The following is a 19670-nucleotide window of genomic DNA, read 5'->3' as shown; positions in this document are numbered from 1 at the left end:
CATGGGCTCCTCTCACCAGTGTGGCAGCCACTGGTTCACACTCAACTCCAGATTCTACACTAGGGGGCTTCACCAGGATCAAAGGCAGCTCTGCACCTTTTCACATTTGTATTTTCACCAAAATGAAGGATATGAAAGACACATGCTCAGTAAAGTAGTGTTTCACTCAAAGCTGGAGAGGAGTAGCCGACATCTTAGACAACTGGGCTGGCACTGAAAGCAACCATTATAAGAGGGGGAGGTGGACAGAACGAAAAAGGAGGCAATTTAACAGGCATGACTCAAGTATCAGCCTGTTAGAGCAAGGAAGAACTTTGTGTTTTAGTATTTACTAAAATGATTCACTATTTACTAACATTTTCAAAATTATTCCTACACCATATGAATTTGTTGGGTTTTTAATTTTCATTTGTTTGTTATCATGGAATCAGAATTTGGAAGACAGCTGTGGCAGAGATTGCTACTTACCCCTTGATGGCTACCCTTCTTTCTTCTAGAGCAGGGGTCAGCAAGCTTTTTTTATAAAGGGCCAGATAGTAAATACTTTCCACTTTGTGGGCCAGACAGCGCCTGTTACAACTATTCACCTCTGCTGTTGTAGGGCTAAAGCGATGGGCTTGTGTAAACAAATGGGTATGAGTGTATTCCAATAAAATTTATTTACAAAAACAGGCAGCAGGCTGAATTTGGCCCAACACCTCAATTCTAAAGTAGTAACTCGCCTTTTGGCCGCCTGGAATACAAACTACATTTCCCAGACTCCCTTGCAACTAGAGGTGGCCAAGTGGTAAGTTCTGGCCAATGTGATGTAAGCAAAAGTTGTAACCGTCCACGCCTTTCTCTTCCCTCTCTCCCACTATCTGGCGGCTTGGGATGCAGGGATAATAACTGGACCTCTCCTTTAGACCGTGAGGACAAGAGTCCATGACGGAACAGAAACTGGAAACAGTCTGGGTGACTGCGTCACTATACCAGTCCTGTGCTGCCTATGTCCAGATTTTTTTGTGAGGAAGAAATAAACATCTATTTTGCTTACGCCTCTGTTACTCTGAGTCTCTGATATTCTCAGAAAAATGTAATCCTAAATTAATAGAGGAGCTCAGAGATCATCTCTTCAGCTTCCTTACTTTATAGATGACAAAAAAAAAAAAAGAGGCTCTGAGAAGATGAGTGGCTTAACTTACAGCAGTGGCTTGTTAATGCTCGAGCAAGGCCTACAGTCCAAGGCTTCTGATTCTAAAGCCAAAGCTTTTCTAGATTTACATGAGGCTAACACTCCCACAAACATATGTTTAAATTACAAAGGTTTGTGACTTTCTTTGTGTGATTTGTTTCAACCACCTAAGCCACATGTTTTCCTAGGGAAGGATGCTCAGTTTTATGCCAAAAGAGAAACGAAAAATATTTTTTATTTATAGAAACTCACTTTACTCTTTCTAATAACTTTTTCAAATTCTTTCAAATTAATTATTCATTCTTCCAAATTCTATTTGTTTCAGAAAGGGAAGTATTTCAGACTAATTTCCCACCCAAAGCAGCAGAAAGCTCAAATTTCTTTCAAAGAATTTTACCTACTATTATCTTGAATCATGATGTATACACCAAGAAATAAATACTGTGATTAAAGGTGAAATGTTAGAGCAAGCTGAGTTCCACTTTAACCAAAATTTGCAGCGAAAACCTAAAATCATATGAAGGAAATAAATCTTTACAGTTGTTTCAAAGCATATTCATAGCAATTATTTAGTTGATCAATACAACAGCTCTGTGAACGGGTATTATCCGCTTATATAAGGAAACGGACTTTGGGAAAATGAAATGACAATATTATAATCATGATAAATCTGTAGAGTGCGAGTCTTAAAGCACTTACACTGACTCATATCCCACTACAGAAGTTACTGTTTATCCCCATTTTATGGATAAGGAAGCTAAGACACATGAATGATATCACCAAGCTAACAGAGCACAGCCAGGTCCCAAATCTGATCTCCAGGCCAGAGTTCTTTCGGGTGTGAGATGAGTAATCCACTGCCTGAATTTCCAATCCATTGTTCCTTCTAAAGCTGAAGTCTAGTCTAACTCCTACTTATTTTTTTCAATTAGTTATATTGTCCCCTAAAACAAACAAACTCAAAACTTCAATGCAAAAATGCTGAAATTTGTTAAAGTATGCATGGTATGGGTGTATGGGTTTACAATTGGATATAAATGTGCATACGGTGTAGGTAAATGTGTATATATATATATGTATTGTGTGTATGCATTCACATGTATGTATGTGTCTATATGCACATGTGTGTATCTGTATGTATGTGATCAATGAATTTGGCTGATACAGAGGTGAGGCAGATGATGACCAGTCTTCATCCATAATTTAGCCACAGTATATGAGACTATATTAAATATATACTCTTTGGCAAATTATTAACATTTGAAGTTTAATCATTCCAATACAATAGGAAATGATAAATGACATTCATGGAAGAACCTACTTATTAGGTTGACGACAACACAAAAAGTACAACACAAGACCAGAGCTTGATCTTCAGCCATGTTGAAGCATTTATAAAGATATATTTCTTTTGCATGACATTAAAACTAATTTTTTGTTCTACCTACAAGGTAGTTTTCATTAATAGGTTTAATGTTGCATATGACAAATGTTTAAATACAAATTAAACATTATTTCTGAAGTATTTCTGAGAGTCAATATTTTATTCACTTATTCCTTACATCCTTCAAAAAAAAAAAAACAGATCTGAGATGAGAGGTTGATATTTTAAAAAACACATGAACAGGATTATGAACCATTAGAGGGTAACCAAGAAGAATTGTATAACCTCTTTCTTTGATGTTTCCTCCCCTAAAAATGGGATAAGTGCTCATTTGTTTAGGAAGATTTTTAGAAACAGCAGCATATTACACAAAGTGACTAAAAAAATCACAGTATATGAGTATCTGTTCAATTATGGGACTCCATTAAATAATAATCTCATCGAAACTAACAGGATTGCAGCAGTCTTTCTTTAAAAAAAATAGTTCCCACGTTTTCTAGTAATTACCGGTTGATCAAAAACTTCCTCCACTAGGGACTCAAAGCTCCCCATAACATGAAACTTTTCCACACTCTTCCTTCTATTTTCCTTCCTCTATTAAAACTATTTTATTCATCTTCATATATACGATAATGCCCATCAGAGTAGTTTGCTAAATGGCAGGCACTCAATAATTACTCAATGAATTCTGGGAATGGACATAGGATCCCTGGGTTATGACCCTAAGACAGGCTGGGAGCACATCCTATAAAGCCAAATTCTCCACAGGGCAGATATTTTATATTAACACAAAATTCCTACTGGCATCTGTTCCGAAATTCTTGAGAATCTGATCTAAAGATAAATAAGATGTATTATTAGCTATCAGCACCGAAAACACACCTGAGGCTTCTACAGTGCCTACGGCGATTTGCAAAGTTGTTTTCTTAAATATTTTGACATTCTCCCTAAAATCTTCAATGAATGTGCAGAATACTTTGCTCAACAAAGTCAATGCCAACAACTCTGTTCAAATAAACAAAAGTTTTGGGTACAAATTGACAGTTTGCTGATATATATATTGTAACTACAACTACCAATCCATTGATTACATGAATGACTCTCTCTGAGAGCAACGCTGAAATAGGAACAAAGAAAAACTTGTAATATCGTGAATATAGGTGTTCTATTGGAAACCCTTACCAAAGGATATGACATTTACACAGCTGTCCCACTCTACTTCATTACTGAATGATTCCACCAAGCTCAATCGCATTTCCAAAAGAGTTTAGTGTTTATGTAGAATATATTTCAAACAAATTCAAGAAAGATGTTACAAAATAATATTGAACTACTCTATGTTAAACAAGCATACATAAATTATCCTTTGCATAGGTAAGAGAAGGATGCCCCTATTATATTTCTAAATACCCATTTTAATCAAAAAACCAACATAAATTATATTCATCTTTATGGCAAATAGAGATATAAGAAAAATGTAGTACAATGACTTGAAAAAATTAAGTATGAGCCTGACATCTAATCAGTCTAACAGTAACAAATCCATAACCCCATGTGCTCCTTCAGGCCCATGGAAAGATCCTGACAGGAAGTTGAGCCTGGCAGCAAAGCAAATCTCCTGTGGTCCATCATGAGATGGCTCAAGTTACAAAAGGATGTTACTTCAGCTTCTAACAATGTCTAATGTCTAAGCACATGTTTCATTATTTAGTTGAAAAAGAGTAAGGTATTTCCTGCCTGTGTGGTAATAACCATTTCCCGGCCATACTTAAGGGCCAAGATATTCATTAGTTCTGGATGTGATTTTTACGAGTTAACGGAAGGCATCTCTGAGGAAAGGAGAGATGGCGGCATGAGCCAGGAGTCAGAACAACTCGCCTGTAGCGCCAGGATGCCACCACTTGTGAGGTCATGAATCCTTCAATTAGAGCGCATACCTTTATTTTTCTCTCTCTAAAACTGGGATGATATTATACTCCACCACCTCCTTCCCTCCCTTCTTCATCCCCTTCAATAACAATCCTGATTCTCCCGTCCTATTAAACAGAGCGGAAAGTCTCTCCAAAGAAATCAAAAGGTGTAGCAATTCAACCACAGTTCCATCACATGTACCAAAGGAGAAAAAGAATATACATATATAATTTAAACTGCCAGGAAAAGGTATTACATATATCAAAGGAAAATGGTGAGACATTGATTAACTTGAATGCCTAGAAAAAGAAGTTGCTCACAAAAATCAGAGGATTTTGTGGGGTGGTGGGGGGGATGGTAGGATGTTTGTTAGTTGCTCCTTGGTGAAAGGTCATCTAATTCAATCCCTCATTCTAAAGAACAGACTGAGGGCCAGAGAGATAAATGTTTACATTCATTCATTCATCCAGTCGATTGGGTATATCTTGGATGCTGATTTAACCAAGGACACGATGCACTTAGCAGCGGAGATGCTCTCACGTCCACTCCTGACACTGTTCTTTCCCCAGGGTTTTCAGTCCATTTGGAAAGCTCCCTAATCTTTCTCAACTCAACTTTTATACAAAAGTGAATCCTGCTCTGTGAATAAAATACAGTATTTTTGATGACTAAGCCTCTCAAGGGACCTCTAGGCCATTCTGAATATCAGTGATCATCAAGGGGCAGTGAAAGCAGGTGTAGAAATCTGGAGAAAACTGGGCTGAATGTCCTCTGAGCCCAGAAAACCCCTTCTAAGTGATGTTTGTTTTTATTTTTCTGTGTGTGTGTGTCTATGTAACATGGACCTCTATTCTGGATCTCCGGGTGTGCAGCTCACAAACCCTGCTCTCGGCCCCTCAGTTTTATCCACTCTACCCTGGAGAGGGTAGGACCTCCACTGCAGCCGTGCAGCGAGCACTGTAAGTGATGCACAGAAAGCCCCTGTCTGACCCCGCGCCTAGCTGAGAGCGGAAGCCTACCAAAGGTCACTGTTTCCCCATCGTGGCACAGACTCCTACTGCAGGAAGGACTCCGCTTCGATTCGGATTCCCAAAAGCTATAGAGATTTTTTAAAGTGCTTTCATAAACATTCTCTCTTTTGATCTGTATAACCGTCTCAGGATAAATGCTAAATCTTGGGGGCAGGGGTGAGGACTGAGTATTATATGACAAATATATTCATGAGCTCTCAGTCCCCCTCCCCTCTCTGGAATCAGCTTCTCTGCCAGGATGAAGGCAAATTGGAAGCTGGACAATTAAACTAAATAGTTAAAAAGAAGTAAGTATATTAGACAAATGGGTTATTTAGCAGAAATGACTTATACAGATCAATGTATACGTCATTCTAGCAAAAGAGTGGAAATAACCCAAAGTCCTCCAACAGGGGGCACCGAATAGACAATGACACTTCCACACAGTAGAGGACTGTGTGGCTGTGAAAGAAATGAGCAAGGCCTCTGATACCTCTGTAGCACAGAACAGAGTGCAGAGTATGCTAAGTTTGGGTTAAGAAAGGGGAAAAATACTAACATAAAATTCTCATGTATATAGTGCACACATAACGCACATATTTACTTACACACTCAAAGAGAAACCAAAGAGGAATAAACTAATAAAAACACTACCTATAGAGGGAGGGAGAGAAGTAGAGGAAATCAGGATGGAAGCAAGGTGCCTCTGAATGCCCTTCGTTTTATGGTTTTGACTTTCAAATCATATAACTGTTTTACAGAATTTAGGAAACAAATTTAACTAAAAAATATAAAAATAAAGTAATCCCTAAAAACTGAAAACAAATGAAAGCAAATAAACTCTGCAGCATATCAGGTTGCTGGCATAACCAAACAGAGCAGAATTATCTCGAATAACTTTAGGTCACAGTATTTAGCATATCCATAAAAGCCTACGGACAAAAAGAACCAGAAAGAAGTCTAAAACTTCATTTTGTATTTTGTAGTAATAATACCGAGAATTGGTTTGAAAATATTATATATTGATACACACACATATATATACACACTTGGATAAAGTAATTGCGTTAATGTCATTAGGAAAAAATATTTTCAGCATTAGCGTACAGAGACACAATATAATATCAAAGAAGTTAAGATATAACCTGCAATCTTAAATTTGAAGTGGACCTATCAGTATGACCTCATGATTTGTTTCTCTCTATTAACAAAAGGCCTGGAAACAACAACTTGTAGCAATGAGCATCCCTGGTATTTGAATGGTGATCTCCAAATATCACTTTCTTCTAAAAAGAACCAGGGCTCCTTGGAGAAATATGACTGATCCCCGGTCTAGGGCAGGAAGGATAAGATAAGCAAGTCATCTTTGGCCATGCCGGAAACCACAAAGACTACTGAGGTGTGTCAATGGATAGAGGTGCTAACTGGAGGGGGCCCCCAGTGGCCAAAGATGGGACAATTGGAGGATGGAAAAGAATAATGACTGCAATGGATTAAAGCACATCAAACATATAAAAAAGCCATGAGTTCATAATAATATTTTCTTTAATTTATTGGTCACTATACGAATTTGCTAGAATATGAATTTTTACTCTGAAAAGTGGCAAAGACAGAGAAAAAAATCACTAAAGAAATAACGGTCATTTGGAGAGCTGGCCAAAGAGGAAGTGGTCATTTGATGATTTGGAGAGAGAGTGCTTCGTGATGCACTGAGGTACGAACGTCCCTCCGACACCTCCTGGCTGTCTCCTGACCCAGAAGGTTTCTGCTACTCTCCTCTTGCGATGGAGACAAAAACGCAGCTATGCGCTGCTTAACGATGGGGATCATTCTAAAAAATGTCGTTGACCAAGGTGTTGTTACGCGGTGCACGACTGTAGACCCTTCTTACGATTTCATTCAAATATGTTACTTCTCTTATCAGGAGGGATTTAACCAAATGCCTTCGAATTCCACCCTAAATTAGACTAATACAAAGTTTGTTTTAAATCAGAAAACCTAACGAAACTTTTTAATGGGGATTTAAATTTAACTCAGTCTCACAGTATACAAAGGGGAAAACTAATTTTTATTGAGCATCTGCTATATACCAAATGCTTTAAGATGTAATTATCTCATTTAGTTTTTTTCAGCAGCCCTGGGATATGATCACTTACATTTTACAAACAAGAAAGTGAGACGGAGTGGTTAAGTGACTTGGCTAAAATCACACATTTAGTTAAGTGACAGATCTGGGATTCAAAGAGAGGTCTGTGTACTACATCAGGCTGCCCATGGCAAAGAAAAATACATAATGTTGATGCTGGACATGGCCAAAGTGTGTGGTAATACATTACTAAACATAACACAGTGATGAATTGGTTATTAACTACTCCCTGGGTAAGAAAATAATATAATTCTATGAGAGTGTAAGAATAAACGGTCATTTAGTATGTGTGGCCTTGAGAAAATTATTTTATCTAAGGTCTTGGAGGAAGAAGAAATCATACAGTTCATTCTAGTCCAATTTATTATTCTCTCGATTAGAAAACAGACCTGGAATAGCTCTTTGGGGAACTTCAGCCGGCCTGGAACCAGCCTGAGCTATCCTGCTGAATTAAGAAAGTGTACGCGGGGCTGGCCCAGTGACGCAGCAGTTAAGTGTGCACATTCCGCTCTGGCAGCCAGGGGCTCATGAGTTCGGATCCCGGCTGCGGACATGGCACTGCTTAGCAAGCCATGCTGTGGCAGGCATCCCACATATAAAGTAGAGGAAGATGGGCATGGATGTTAGCTCAGGGCCAGTCTTCCTCAGTGAAAAGAGGAGGATTGGCAGCAATTAGCTCAGGGCTAATCTTCCTCAAAAAAAAAAAAAAGTGTATATGCAGGGCACTGACTCATTGTCAAGGCACGAAACACACTGATTAATATTGCTGCTTTGTGCCCATGGATCTGAGGAGTTTGGGGATGGTTTGTCCCAGCTTGTCAGCGTTGTCTATTGATGAAAATGAGCAAGACGATTTGTACCTGCCCTCGCTAAGAGCCCCCCGGAGAGTTCTGGTGTTGAGGCTGGTTACAGAGCAGGAAACTATGTGACCAGCAAATACAGAAAATATAAAAAATTGTTTTTTCTGCTTTTTTCTCCCCAAAGCCCCCTGGTACATAGTTGTATATTTTAGTTGTGGGTCCTTCTAGTTGTGGAATGTGGGACTCCGCCTCAACGTGGCCTGACGAGCAGTGCCATGTCCGTGCCCCGGATCCGAACCGGCAAAACCCTGGGAGACCTAAGGGGACCGCTCGAACTTAACCACTCGGCCACGGGGCCAGCCCCTAAAAAATATTTTAAAATATAAAAAGTATTATAAAAGTATAAAAAAATCCAGCCAAGACTCCAGTTTGGACTGCTTCCTTGGTGTTCCACACACATCAGTAGTGTCTGATAGAAGAGAGAAAGTGGGTCCTGTTATACCCTTCAGAGACAGACTGTGGCTGCAAAGTCCATTCTTCCTTTAATGCTGTTGTCATATGATATCCGTGTGCAAACACTGACATTTGGGTCCTCTGAGTCTTCTTAAGCAATTAACCCCAGTGCCACCATTAGTGCATTGGCTAAAAACCTGCCTCATGGTAGGCACTCAACTGTCTTATATTAATTGGCTAATGAACAAATAAAAAGAATCTGAGTATGATAACCTATCTACCATAACCTTCTGCAAAAGTTCTAATTAGCTTGGAGAAAAACAAACGCAATTCTGTATGATAAAGACCTCTCTGCCCAAAAGACAAAGAGCGTATAAGTGTCACTCTCAGTTCCTAATAGCCTCTACTCATCTCACGATTGTTGAAAAGCACAGAAGTGAGACTAGCAGCTGATTCAGGATGTTGGTTTGCTTCCACTTCTCTCCCAGAGCACATGGTATTTGAGTGTGGTGTCTGCACAGGTCTCACAGGGTCAAATGTCATCGCCTGACCTTGGAAATGGGCAGTGACGCTAAGTACATCCATACCTAATGTGGTGCATTTGCATTTAAAAGTTTAATTTCAATGTTAAAAAAAAAATTCTTTGTATACATTTATAAAACTAGTACAAAAATGGATTTTAAAAACTACTCTTATAAAATTAAAGAGCTGGTATAGAAAAGCTGTTAACACCCTCAGAAGAACGAAACAAATCAATGCACATTCCAGCCTCCCTTGTGTCTAAAGATGCAATGATTCCCAAAGGCTCCCATCAGAGTCCAGTGACACTGCCTTGACTACCACGGACAAGAACCCAAATCAGTGGCTGAAGATGGATGGCAAATATTTAGTTAACAGACAACAATAAAAATTACAGCATTTTTTTTTTTTAAATCACATCCCAACCTAACCCCTTACCACAGAATTGAGTATCTTCATTATTCTCCAGGGACAAACAAAATGGAGTTTTCCAAGGCTATTTCCCTTGTAAAGACAAACCAATGTCTAACTCGTTATAATTCTGCACACCAAAGGGCAGGGTGAGGGGCAAGCACAGTGATGCTGAGAGAACACAGAACTCTGAAAAGGGCTCTCGTTGACCATGCTCAGTGGCCAAGGCTGCGGCAGAGTGGGTGGAAGGAGAATCTTAGGCAGAATATTGTTCCTCTGGAAATGTTTTTTTAAAAAGCAAAAACTGACTGGAAATGATGGCAATATATGTTAATATAATATGTTAATATGCTTATTATAATATTTATAATAACATAAACATAATAAATATATTTATAATAATATAATATTTCAATAAAAATCACATATGGATATTTACATCCTACAAGACTCTAGCCCCTTGGCTTTCACTCACTGTTTGCAGGTCTCTAGGCAAGTTAATTAAACCTCTCTAGACGTTTGTTTCCTTATCTGGAAAATGGGCTTGATCAGTAACACCTCCTGCCTAGGCATTAGGTACATGGGTTAAACAGTGTTGTCCACATGAAAATGCTAAGATACTGCCTGCACTTAATAAACACTCAATAAACGTCAGCAGTTGCTTTATTATTGTCATCATTATTGTTACAGAAGGTTTCATTCTCAGGTAAGGTGCTATTGTCATCATAAATAATAATTTTCTTTCCCATAATATATGACTAAGTTATATTTTTCATTTTATATCGTTGTACCTATTTGAAGCCAGGCGAGCTTCAGAACAAAGCACTACTCACTGCTTCATTTGATCCTCTCATAAACACACACACACACAGAGACAGGGGAGATATGATTCTCATTTTACAGATAAACTTCCGTTGTACTTGAAGTTCAAGGAGGTAAGTGACTTGCCCAAAGTCAAACAGCTAGTAACCAGGTGCAGCAGGATTCAAGGCCAGAATCTATCTAACTCTTCCTTCAGGGCTCTTCCCATCATTTCATGCTTTTCCAAAATATCAACTTCATAATATTTAATTTCAGTCAGGAAATGTGACCCTAAATGGCTTAGCAGAAGGACCATGAACAGGAAGAGTGTAATGTGAACACAGATCCACTGGTGTGCAGATGCAAACACCGGAGGAATGAGGTGGCGTTGACCAAGGTGTTTCAATGATGCCCTCATCCGACACTGGTGTCACCACCTCCTCCCAGGGCACAGGTGCCCCCAGTGTGATTACAGTATCAGCCAAGTGGCGCTGAAGGTCCCAGCCCCATAAATACCAGAAAGCATTCATCTCCCCACCTCTGCTCGCCTTTAGAGCCCCCTCGATTTCTGTCCCAGGAAACAAGCTACTCTTTTTCCTGCCAGAACAAGCCTTATCCTTCCCTTCTCTTTGCCTTTGCTCAAGCTAGTCCTCCGGAGGGAATAAACACCTTTCCTCCAAACTCAAGTGGTCAAGTTCTACTTTCCCTCAAAAGCCTGGGTAAAAGCAATTTCCTTCAGGAAACACAATTCAAACACACTCCTCCCCAAGCCAGAATCATCTCTGCAACCCACATCTCCTGTTACTTTATTTCAACGGCTTTTTCTAAACTTATTTTGTAAGCTTTCTCTCTCCTCTCGGATCTGTAAGCAACCTGGTGTCCTGGTCTGAGTCTTCATATTTCCCCACCCACAGGGCGGCCTCGCTGGCGCTCAATGACTGGGAGAGCGAGCCTGAGAAGAGGGCCATGTTCTGACACACGTATGAGCTTCATCTCTATCATATAACACAAGCAGATGGCTATGGAGGGTAAAGGTATTCATCCAAATAATTTTTTAAACGAAAAAAGCACTTTAATACAGAAATTAAAACTATTTTTAAATTCTTGTTCAGATACACTTCTTAATTCTCCATGTCACTTATACACATGGAAAGGGATTTAGAGAACAAAAGATTAAACTAAATAAGTCCTTAAAAAATACAAATCTCTGCTCAGAGAGTAAGAAGGATTCAACGGATACGAATTCAAAAAATCAAGGTGAGTTTTAAAAGGAATTATCACCCTTGTTTAATCTTACTGCAATATGACAGGTCACCCTCTACTCTTGATCCAGCTGAATATCTCTTGACTATTATTATTTGTTATCTTTCTGGAAAGGAAGGAACAAGTATGTGAACTGGGAATAAAAAGGCTTTTATCAGAACACAGGAAACTATCAAACATTGTATAAATTGCACTGGCAATGATTTAAAAAAAAATGGTGATGACAAAATCAGAATGGAATTGGAACTTTGTGACATTGCTTCTTTAATCCTAATGTTGGAACATGGGATGAAAAATTCCATGAGTTGCCTTTATTCAACCCTGTGCCCTCTTTGCCATGGGGCCACATTCAGTGACTCTTGCCTTGACCGCACCAGTGTGGAACGCTGCAGCCACACTCCCCAGGTCCAGCTGAACCGGTTACTCCATTTTTCCACAAGGAATTAAGAGATAGCCTTGGTCAAAATGCACTCACTATGCATCAATTCCTATCTCGCTCAGCACTGTACCTCTGCCCCAGGAATCCCAGGGGTCAAAATGGCGCATCTGGAGGGGAATGGGACCATCCAGACAGCTCTGCTCCCTAGTCTGGCTGGAACAGGAACACACAGGATGGACTAGCAGTGTTTCCCAATGTGAGTTCTGGGGAACACTGTTTATGAAAAAGATGCCTTTTAAAAAGTCAGATTTCATGGTCAAATAAATTTGGGAAAATCTTCCTCTGGGAGTTCCACAATGCACATCGGCATCTTAAAGGTTATGAAAAGTCTCGCAGCAAAAAACTCTACAATACTTTAACTCAGCAAGTCTCAAATTTATTTGACTATGAAGCTTCTTTCCAATAACACCTTTTAATATTGAAACTTAGTTTGGGAAATGCTTGAGATGAGTCTACGATATAACAGCTATGTGGCTTCAAATCTAGCTAGCTACAAGACAACTCTTGGTTTCCCTGTTCAAGAATTGTTGCTCAAGAAAAGGTCAGTGTAAGAATTAAACTAGAAATGGAATGTTCAGATTTTCTGACAACCAAACTGTACAGTAATCCGTAAATTTTACCTTAATATAAGGAAAACATATATTTTTGAAAACCAAGAGACAGAAAAACATATTTTTAGGTCACAATTACGATGGTCCACAACAGTAGACTCTTTATAAAAATATTTGCTATCATGGACCCTCAACCCAATTCTGTGTCTTTTTATGTGTAAAGTAAAATAGAGAACAAAGCGTGCCCCAAAAATTTCAAGTCAACTTTTCTTTCTACGATAATATAATTTTGCCTGTTAATTTTCAGATAAGTCAAGCTTGCTGAGTTTGAATGTAGACGTGGAGGAGAAGGTGGGAGCCAAAGTCATGGGAGAAGTCATCATAATTCTCCACTTAATTGTTTAAATATATTTTATTAACAAGTTTCGCCTTAGGTAGATATAGTCATTTGACCATCTTCGAAACCACTAAGGAGATATCCAGAATATTATATCATATACTAAAAATTCTCCTAATATCTGATAACTAATGTTCCCACATTTCTAGGCAATTTACCATGAAAAAAGATTTGAGCACTAAGTACTATGGTACATGTATCAAAGTATCTTAAAAATCAGTTTGCCCAGACATAAAACATCTTCTAAAACAAATTCATAGATTTCCTTTCAAACCTCAAGCATCTCCAATAATTTGATCAAAATCTGTTCACATTTATGAAGGGGAAATCCCGATACCATGGAACTGATCTATATTTCAGATAATCATTTTTTGAAATTTAACACTTTGACTCATGCCAACTCATCAAAAGATTCATTCAGATTTAAATTTGAATACCATGGACTATTTCACTCTTTCAACTGAAAACCATCAAAACATAAATATGCAAAGTTCTCCCTTTCCAAAACACAGTGGGTAGAAATGTCACACAGTAACACACTCTGAATCAAAGAGAAAACAAGGACTTCCTCCTCCTAAAACCCGGGCGGGAGGCGGCTGTTAATGAATTAACACTTGGATGTTCGAAGGAACTTTCTCTCCACTCATTGCATTTTAGTCTAGTGGTCACACATGCTCATGTTTTCACGGAGCTCTGAGGCAGTGCCTTACCAGTGTAGATGCTGGCATTGGAAGCTGGAATACCAAACTGTGACTCGATGAACTTGGGAATGAAGGTAATGAAAGCAGTTACAATGGCACTCTCAGCTGTGTATGACAAACTCACAAAAAGGAATGTCAGGTTGCTTAAGATTCTGACAGCTGCTCTTGGTAGGTCTACAAAATGACAAAAATGACAAATGAATGTTAAAAACAAGGGATGGAAAATAAATAAAACGGAATTGTTTTTGAAATGAACTGGAAATAGCCATTCAGCAATATTTGAGGATATTGAACAGAGAATAAAAATAGAAAAACCTGATGACTGATTAGAAACCATCCCCCCCTTATTAAACAGATTTTGGGGGTTTCTTTAAATTAAATTTTCAATGAGGATAAGGACATTTAATAAAGTATCTAAAACATACCCACATATAAATATCCGTACAAGAAATACCCAACCTATGACTCTGGTTTCAAAAACTGCTTAAAATAAATCATTTGCATTTTTATTGATTAAAACAACGCCTTGCTTGTTAAGACCTCAAAGTCTACTAAATGTCTAAAGTACCTGCAATACTGTTCTAAATTACACTTCCCATGTCACCCAACTAGCACTTCCGAGTTGTCATCTCCCCAGCCCAGCATTCTAGATGCCCACAGCAGAGGAAGTGGTCCATGATGCTGGACAGCTCATCTTCCAGCCTCAGTATGAAACAGGAAATTATCACAGCTAAAAGGGCTTAAGGGCCGAGGCCACCACGTCAGACACTCCCAGGTACTTTGGAGGAGAGCCCAGAAATGGGGGCTGAGTATCTGCCCTCTGCCTCTCAAGGAAGAGAGAGAAGTCTCACCCTTGAGTCTAGGCATTTATTTCACAGAATTTGCCATGTAGGTGCAAGTATTTTCATTGCAGCATTGTTTATAATAGCAAAATTTGGGAGGAAAAACCTAAATGTCCATCAATGGGAAAAGTTCAAATTATGGCACAGCCATATAATGAAATACTTTGCAGGAGTTAGAACAGAAATGGAGCTACCTGTACTGGCATAAAAGGAACTCCAAGAAATACTTTTATTAACGAATGAAGTGAATCTCTGCAGAAATATACATATGCATGCATATACATCTGTGGAAACATGTAATATTATATGTTATATATTATACATAATACTTAAGTAAAGAGCAAACAAAGCAAAAAACGTATTTATACAGTCCAATGTATACTTCCAAATACATGTAACACCAAGAAATTCTGTGAATAGGAGTAAGATTGGTAAAGAGACGAATAAAAGGAGATTCTTGTGTATATATTTTTGCATGTTTATACTATGAATTAATTCACATTCACGTAATCTTTATATATCTTCATGGAAAAGCTAAGCTGCGTTATTTTTGACATGTACTGTCATCTCAGTTTTTAGAACAGTTATCTCCTTACTCGGCAACATAATAAAATCATTTCATAAAAATTAAGCAACAACTGTTATTAAAGCGATAATTCATAGCCTTTTTTCAGGAATTTAAAACTTAGGAAGTCAAGACTATTCACTATTATCATTTTAAAGTGTAAATTAATTTGAATGTTCTGTATCTTAACTTAATTGTTTAAAGTTTAAATTAACATTTTAAAAGAAAATTGAGATGCATACTTTTTTTTAACATGGATAAACACACCAGAAACAAATTTAATCAAAGTACTTCATAAAATTACCCGATATTTTCTTATAAACACTGTAAATCAAAATGTCATACCCAAAATTTAAAAATTTAGAAAGTTAAGATTTCTTATCAACATTTAAAGATTCAAATTAAGTTTAGCTGGTATATTAAAAGCCAATGTGTTGATCTAAAACATCTGGTAAAAATATACAATTTTTTTATTCAAGAAGATAACATATGTATCACATGAATATTTTAAAAGATACTAGTTATATAAAACTGGTTTTTCTTTTATACCCATTTGGAATGGTAAAATAGCCTTCTAATTTCAAAGCCAACTAAAAATATATGTGATGTTTCCCTCCTCGCTTTCATTTAAAAAAAAAAAATTCTGCTGTTTTTTAAGAATTCAGCAAAAGTTCAGACTTTCACCAACTTTAACTTAGCTCCTTTCTTTTTTCTTCCCTCCTCCTTCCCCTTTGTTGGGGCTAAACTTTCAGCCTACAAGCCCTGCAGGAGTGGGGGCCAGGTATCCAAGATTACATCTCTGGCTGGTGGGGCTGGGAGTTTGATTACATACAGAGGGAGTGAGCAAATAAGTCAATACATTGAGAATAATGGGAATCGTTTTCTAACTACCAGAGAAGGGAGTTACAGATATGGAAAGGGGACAGTTAGATATAAGATTGGAACTAGAGGTATTGCTATGAATTCATAAGAGAGAGGGATGGTAGATAGATGATAGACAGATACATAGATAGATAGATAGATAGATAGATAGATAGATAGATAGATAGAGATAGATATAAATAGATAGATAAGATAGATGATACCGTGTGTGTGTGTGTGTGTACATAAACCTATTTCCTAACTCTGTCTACTAATGGGGCTTAGAAGTAATGACACCCTGGTAGCAATGAGCCCACCTAGCATCCAGTTCTTAGTTTCTAAATTCCATTTTCCACTAAATGGAAGCAGAGCTTCTTGGAGAAGTTAACTTCAGAGCTGGGGAGAAGAAAATACAAGATAAGCCTGGAAAATCTTGTTGAACGAGGAAGTAAAGAAGTGCTCAAAGGATGATGGGAACATGTCAGGCCACACAAGACCACTTCAAGGATTCTCAATGGCCAAATCCGGAACGATTTGAGCTCAGTGAATGCTAAAAGTGCTAAGTGAAAGTGCAACAGGAAGAAGATACGGTCATTCCTCATTATTCACAGATTCAGTATTTGCAAATTAGCCAACTCTCTAAAATTTATTTGTAAGCTTAAAATCAACACTAGCCGCAGGTGGTCATTTGAGGACATGCACAGAGTGGCAAAAAAATGTGAGTTGCCACATTCACACATTCTTGGCTGAGATCGCACAAGGTGACACTCTGACTTTGGTTTCAGCTCTCACACTGTAAACAAGCGTCCTTTTCACAATATATTGCCACATTTTTCGCATTTCTGTGCTTTTGCTGATTTCATTGTTTAAAACGGTCTATCCCCGCTGTCCCCCAGCATAGTGTTGAAATGCTGTTTAGCGTTCCTAAGTGCAAGAGGCTGTGATGTGCCTTAGGGAGAAAATACGTGTCTTAGAGGAGTTATAGTGCTGCTGGCCATGGGTTCCATGCTAACGAATCAACAACATCTATGAAATAAGATGTCTTTGAACAGAAACATACATAAAACAAGGTTATTATTAATGGGATGACCATTACATTGTGACAGGAACCCAACCCTGTACTTTCCCTAGAGCAATGCTTCCGTATTTGCTATTCAGTGTTCATGGTGATGTTACAGAACACAACCTCTGCAAATAGCGAGAATCGACTGTATTTACCTGGTCTCACAGTATTTCCCCACAAAGTACTTACAAATTATTTATTAATTTATGATTGCCGTATACTTATTAACGTTAGAGTGGAGAAACCTGGCAGATACTATCTTATCCAAGAGATAAAAGTTCACCTAACTGGTAAGAGGGCAAATTAACATAGCGCAGCTTCTGCTACGAGGCACTGAGCACAGCATCTTTTCGGTGGTCTGTCTAAGAAAGTGCAAAATCAGGAGGTGACACTGTCAAACCCAAATTGAGGGACATTCTATCAAGTTACTGGCTTGTACTTTTTTAAAAGATCCAGGTCACAAAAGACAAGGAAAGATGAGGAAATGATTCAGATTGAAGGAGACTAAAAGACACGACAACTAAATGCAACATGTGATCCTAGATTCGATCTTGGACATCAAGGGCACTGTTGGGATAATCGGCAAAACTTGAACGGGGACTGCGGTCTAAATGGCAGCCCTGAATTAATACCAACTTCCTGATTTTGATGGCTGCCCTGCGGTCGCGTAGGAGAGTGTCCTCGTACTCAGGAAACACACACGGAAATATTAGGGGGCAACAGAGCATCACGTCTGCGACTTCTCAGATGGGTCAGCAACCTTAACAATTGGAGAAGTGGGGCGCAGGGTACACAAGAGCTCTGTGTGCTATTTCTGTGGCATTTATATAAATTCAAAATGATTTCAAAAACACAAAGTTTAAAATTAAGTTAGCAAAGAAGTTGCTAAATCCATAAACTTGCAGCCAAATACCTAATTTTTATGCTGCAGAACGTATCTTAGCTAAGTTTCTTGGTGTCATTTATAACTAAGTCATTGCAAAATCAAAGATGCAGTAAAAAGCATGATGAAGGATAGATTATGAAATAATGATAGTGATTACATTTGTTGATCGTTTAATGCTAAGAAATCTTACAAATTCAATAATTAGGGCAGGCTGACATTAAAACCAGAAATGCCTTAAACAGTAGTAAAGTAGGAATAAAATTCAATACAAAGTACCAACATTCAAGAGAATGTAATATAAGTTGGACTATACTTAGAAATCACTGTTTTAAAAAAGTGTTCCTATCACTGGCAGATCCCTTGCTCTTCCCACGTGCACATCAATGGCAGTGCAGGTGTCCCCACCCAGCCATCACGTGCACCTGGACCAGGTGTTAAATTGGGCTTCAGTCACAACAAGGTTATGCTGCAATAAATCTGATGTGGCCACTCCCCATGACCTTGCAAACCTTTAGTCAAAGTTTCAGAAAATCGGAGATGTGTGACGTGGCTGGATTCTCGTGGAAGCTGAGAAGGGATGGTGTATTTATAAGAGACTGAATCAGTCTCAGCAAAGCCAGAGACCATAACTTATTGTTCTCCAAAGTCTCATAGCTCACAGCATAATATGAGGCTGTAGGTATTGGTATGTTTGTAATTTTTTGACCATCAGGCAGACGTGCTCCAGCATGTGTGAACACATTATGCCCATTCATAAAATGTCTACAACTCCAAGTATGTTTAGAGTAAGGCGTTTGGAGGAGTAAAGCTTCAAATGGGCCTGGGTTTCATAGAAACTGGAAGATGCAGTTGTCTTTTCAAGTGGACAGAGGGAGGAACTCGCTGGGAATGCATCTAGTTTGGTGAGAAACGGATCCCATTCTGGAGATGGGTCTACTAGGGTCTGCCATGTGGGAAGACCCCTCTTCGGTGGCTCCTTATGCTGAAGCTGCAGGGTTTTTACCATGGGACCTGACATCACAAAATGAGCTGAGTCCTGTGATTGGCCCCCACAAGCTCCCTACCAAGTCTTTCTTTTCTCTGTACTGTTTACTGTGTTCCGCACAAGTCTGCTCGGTAAATGTCAAACTCAACCACCAGTCTCAAGATTAACCCCCCTCCTGTGGGGAGCTGGCACAGCCCCCAGACAGACCGAGGGGCTGCTCCTCCGTGCTCCCATGGCATGTTGTTCATCCCGCTGCTCCTCAATTCTTCCGGAGCGGCGTGTGTTTACCTGTCTGTTTCCTTTAAGAGAGTGTAAGTGCTACGAAGGCAAGACTGCGGTATTTCTGTATGTCTCTAGCTCCTAGCATGCATCTAGCACTTAGTAGGCACTCAAAAAATATACTTGGAAGGTATTTATTTATTAACATTCTTTATTACATCACAGCAATAATTTGTACTAAAACAATATCCATATACTTGTGAGAAAGTGATTTTTCTAATTTCCTCCT

General features: G+C 38.7%; 1 protein-coding gene across 2 annotated transcripts in view; it reads right to left on the bottom strand.

The window, feature by feature from the left end:
* SLCO5A1 (solute carrier organic anion transporter family member 5A1) overlaps positions 1–19670 on the bottom strand; it is a 130987-nt gene that overhangs the window by 44814 nt on the left and 66503 nt on the right. Inside the window, exon 5 of one of the 2 annotated variants that reach the window (XM_001493408.5) lies at positions 13970–14134. The exons of the other annotated variant lie outside the window; for it this stretch is intronic. Within the exon in view, the coding sequence (XP_001493458.2) occupies positions 13970–14134 (165 nt within the window). The remainder of the gene's footprint in view (positions 1–13969; positions 14135–19670) is intronic. 2 annotated transcript variants of the gene reach the window in all.

The sequence above is a fragment of the Equus caballus genome, chromosome 9 (genome assembly GCF_041296265.1).
Source record: "Equus caballus isolate H_3958 breed thoroughbred chromosome 9, TB-T2T, whole genome shotgun sequence".
NCBI classification, from domain to species: Eukaryota; Metazoa; Chordata; class Mammalia; order Perissodactyla; family Equidae; genus Equus; species Equus caballus.
The sequence above is the reverse complement of the archived record's forward strand: the minus strand, read 5'-3'. Positions and strand labels throughout refer to the sequence as shown.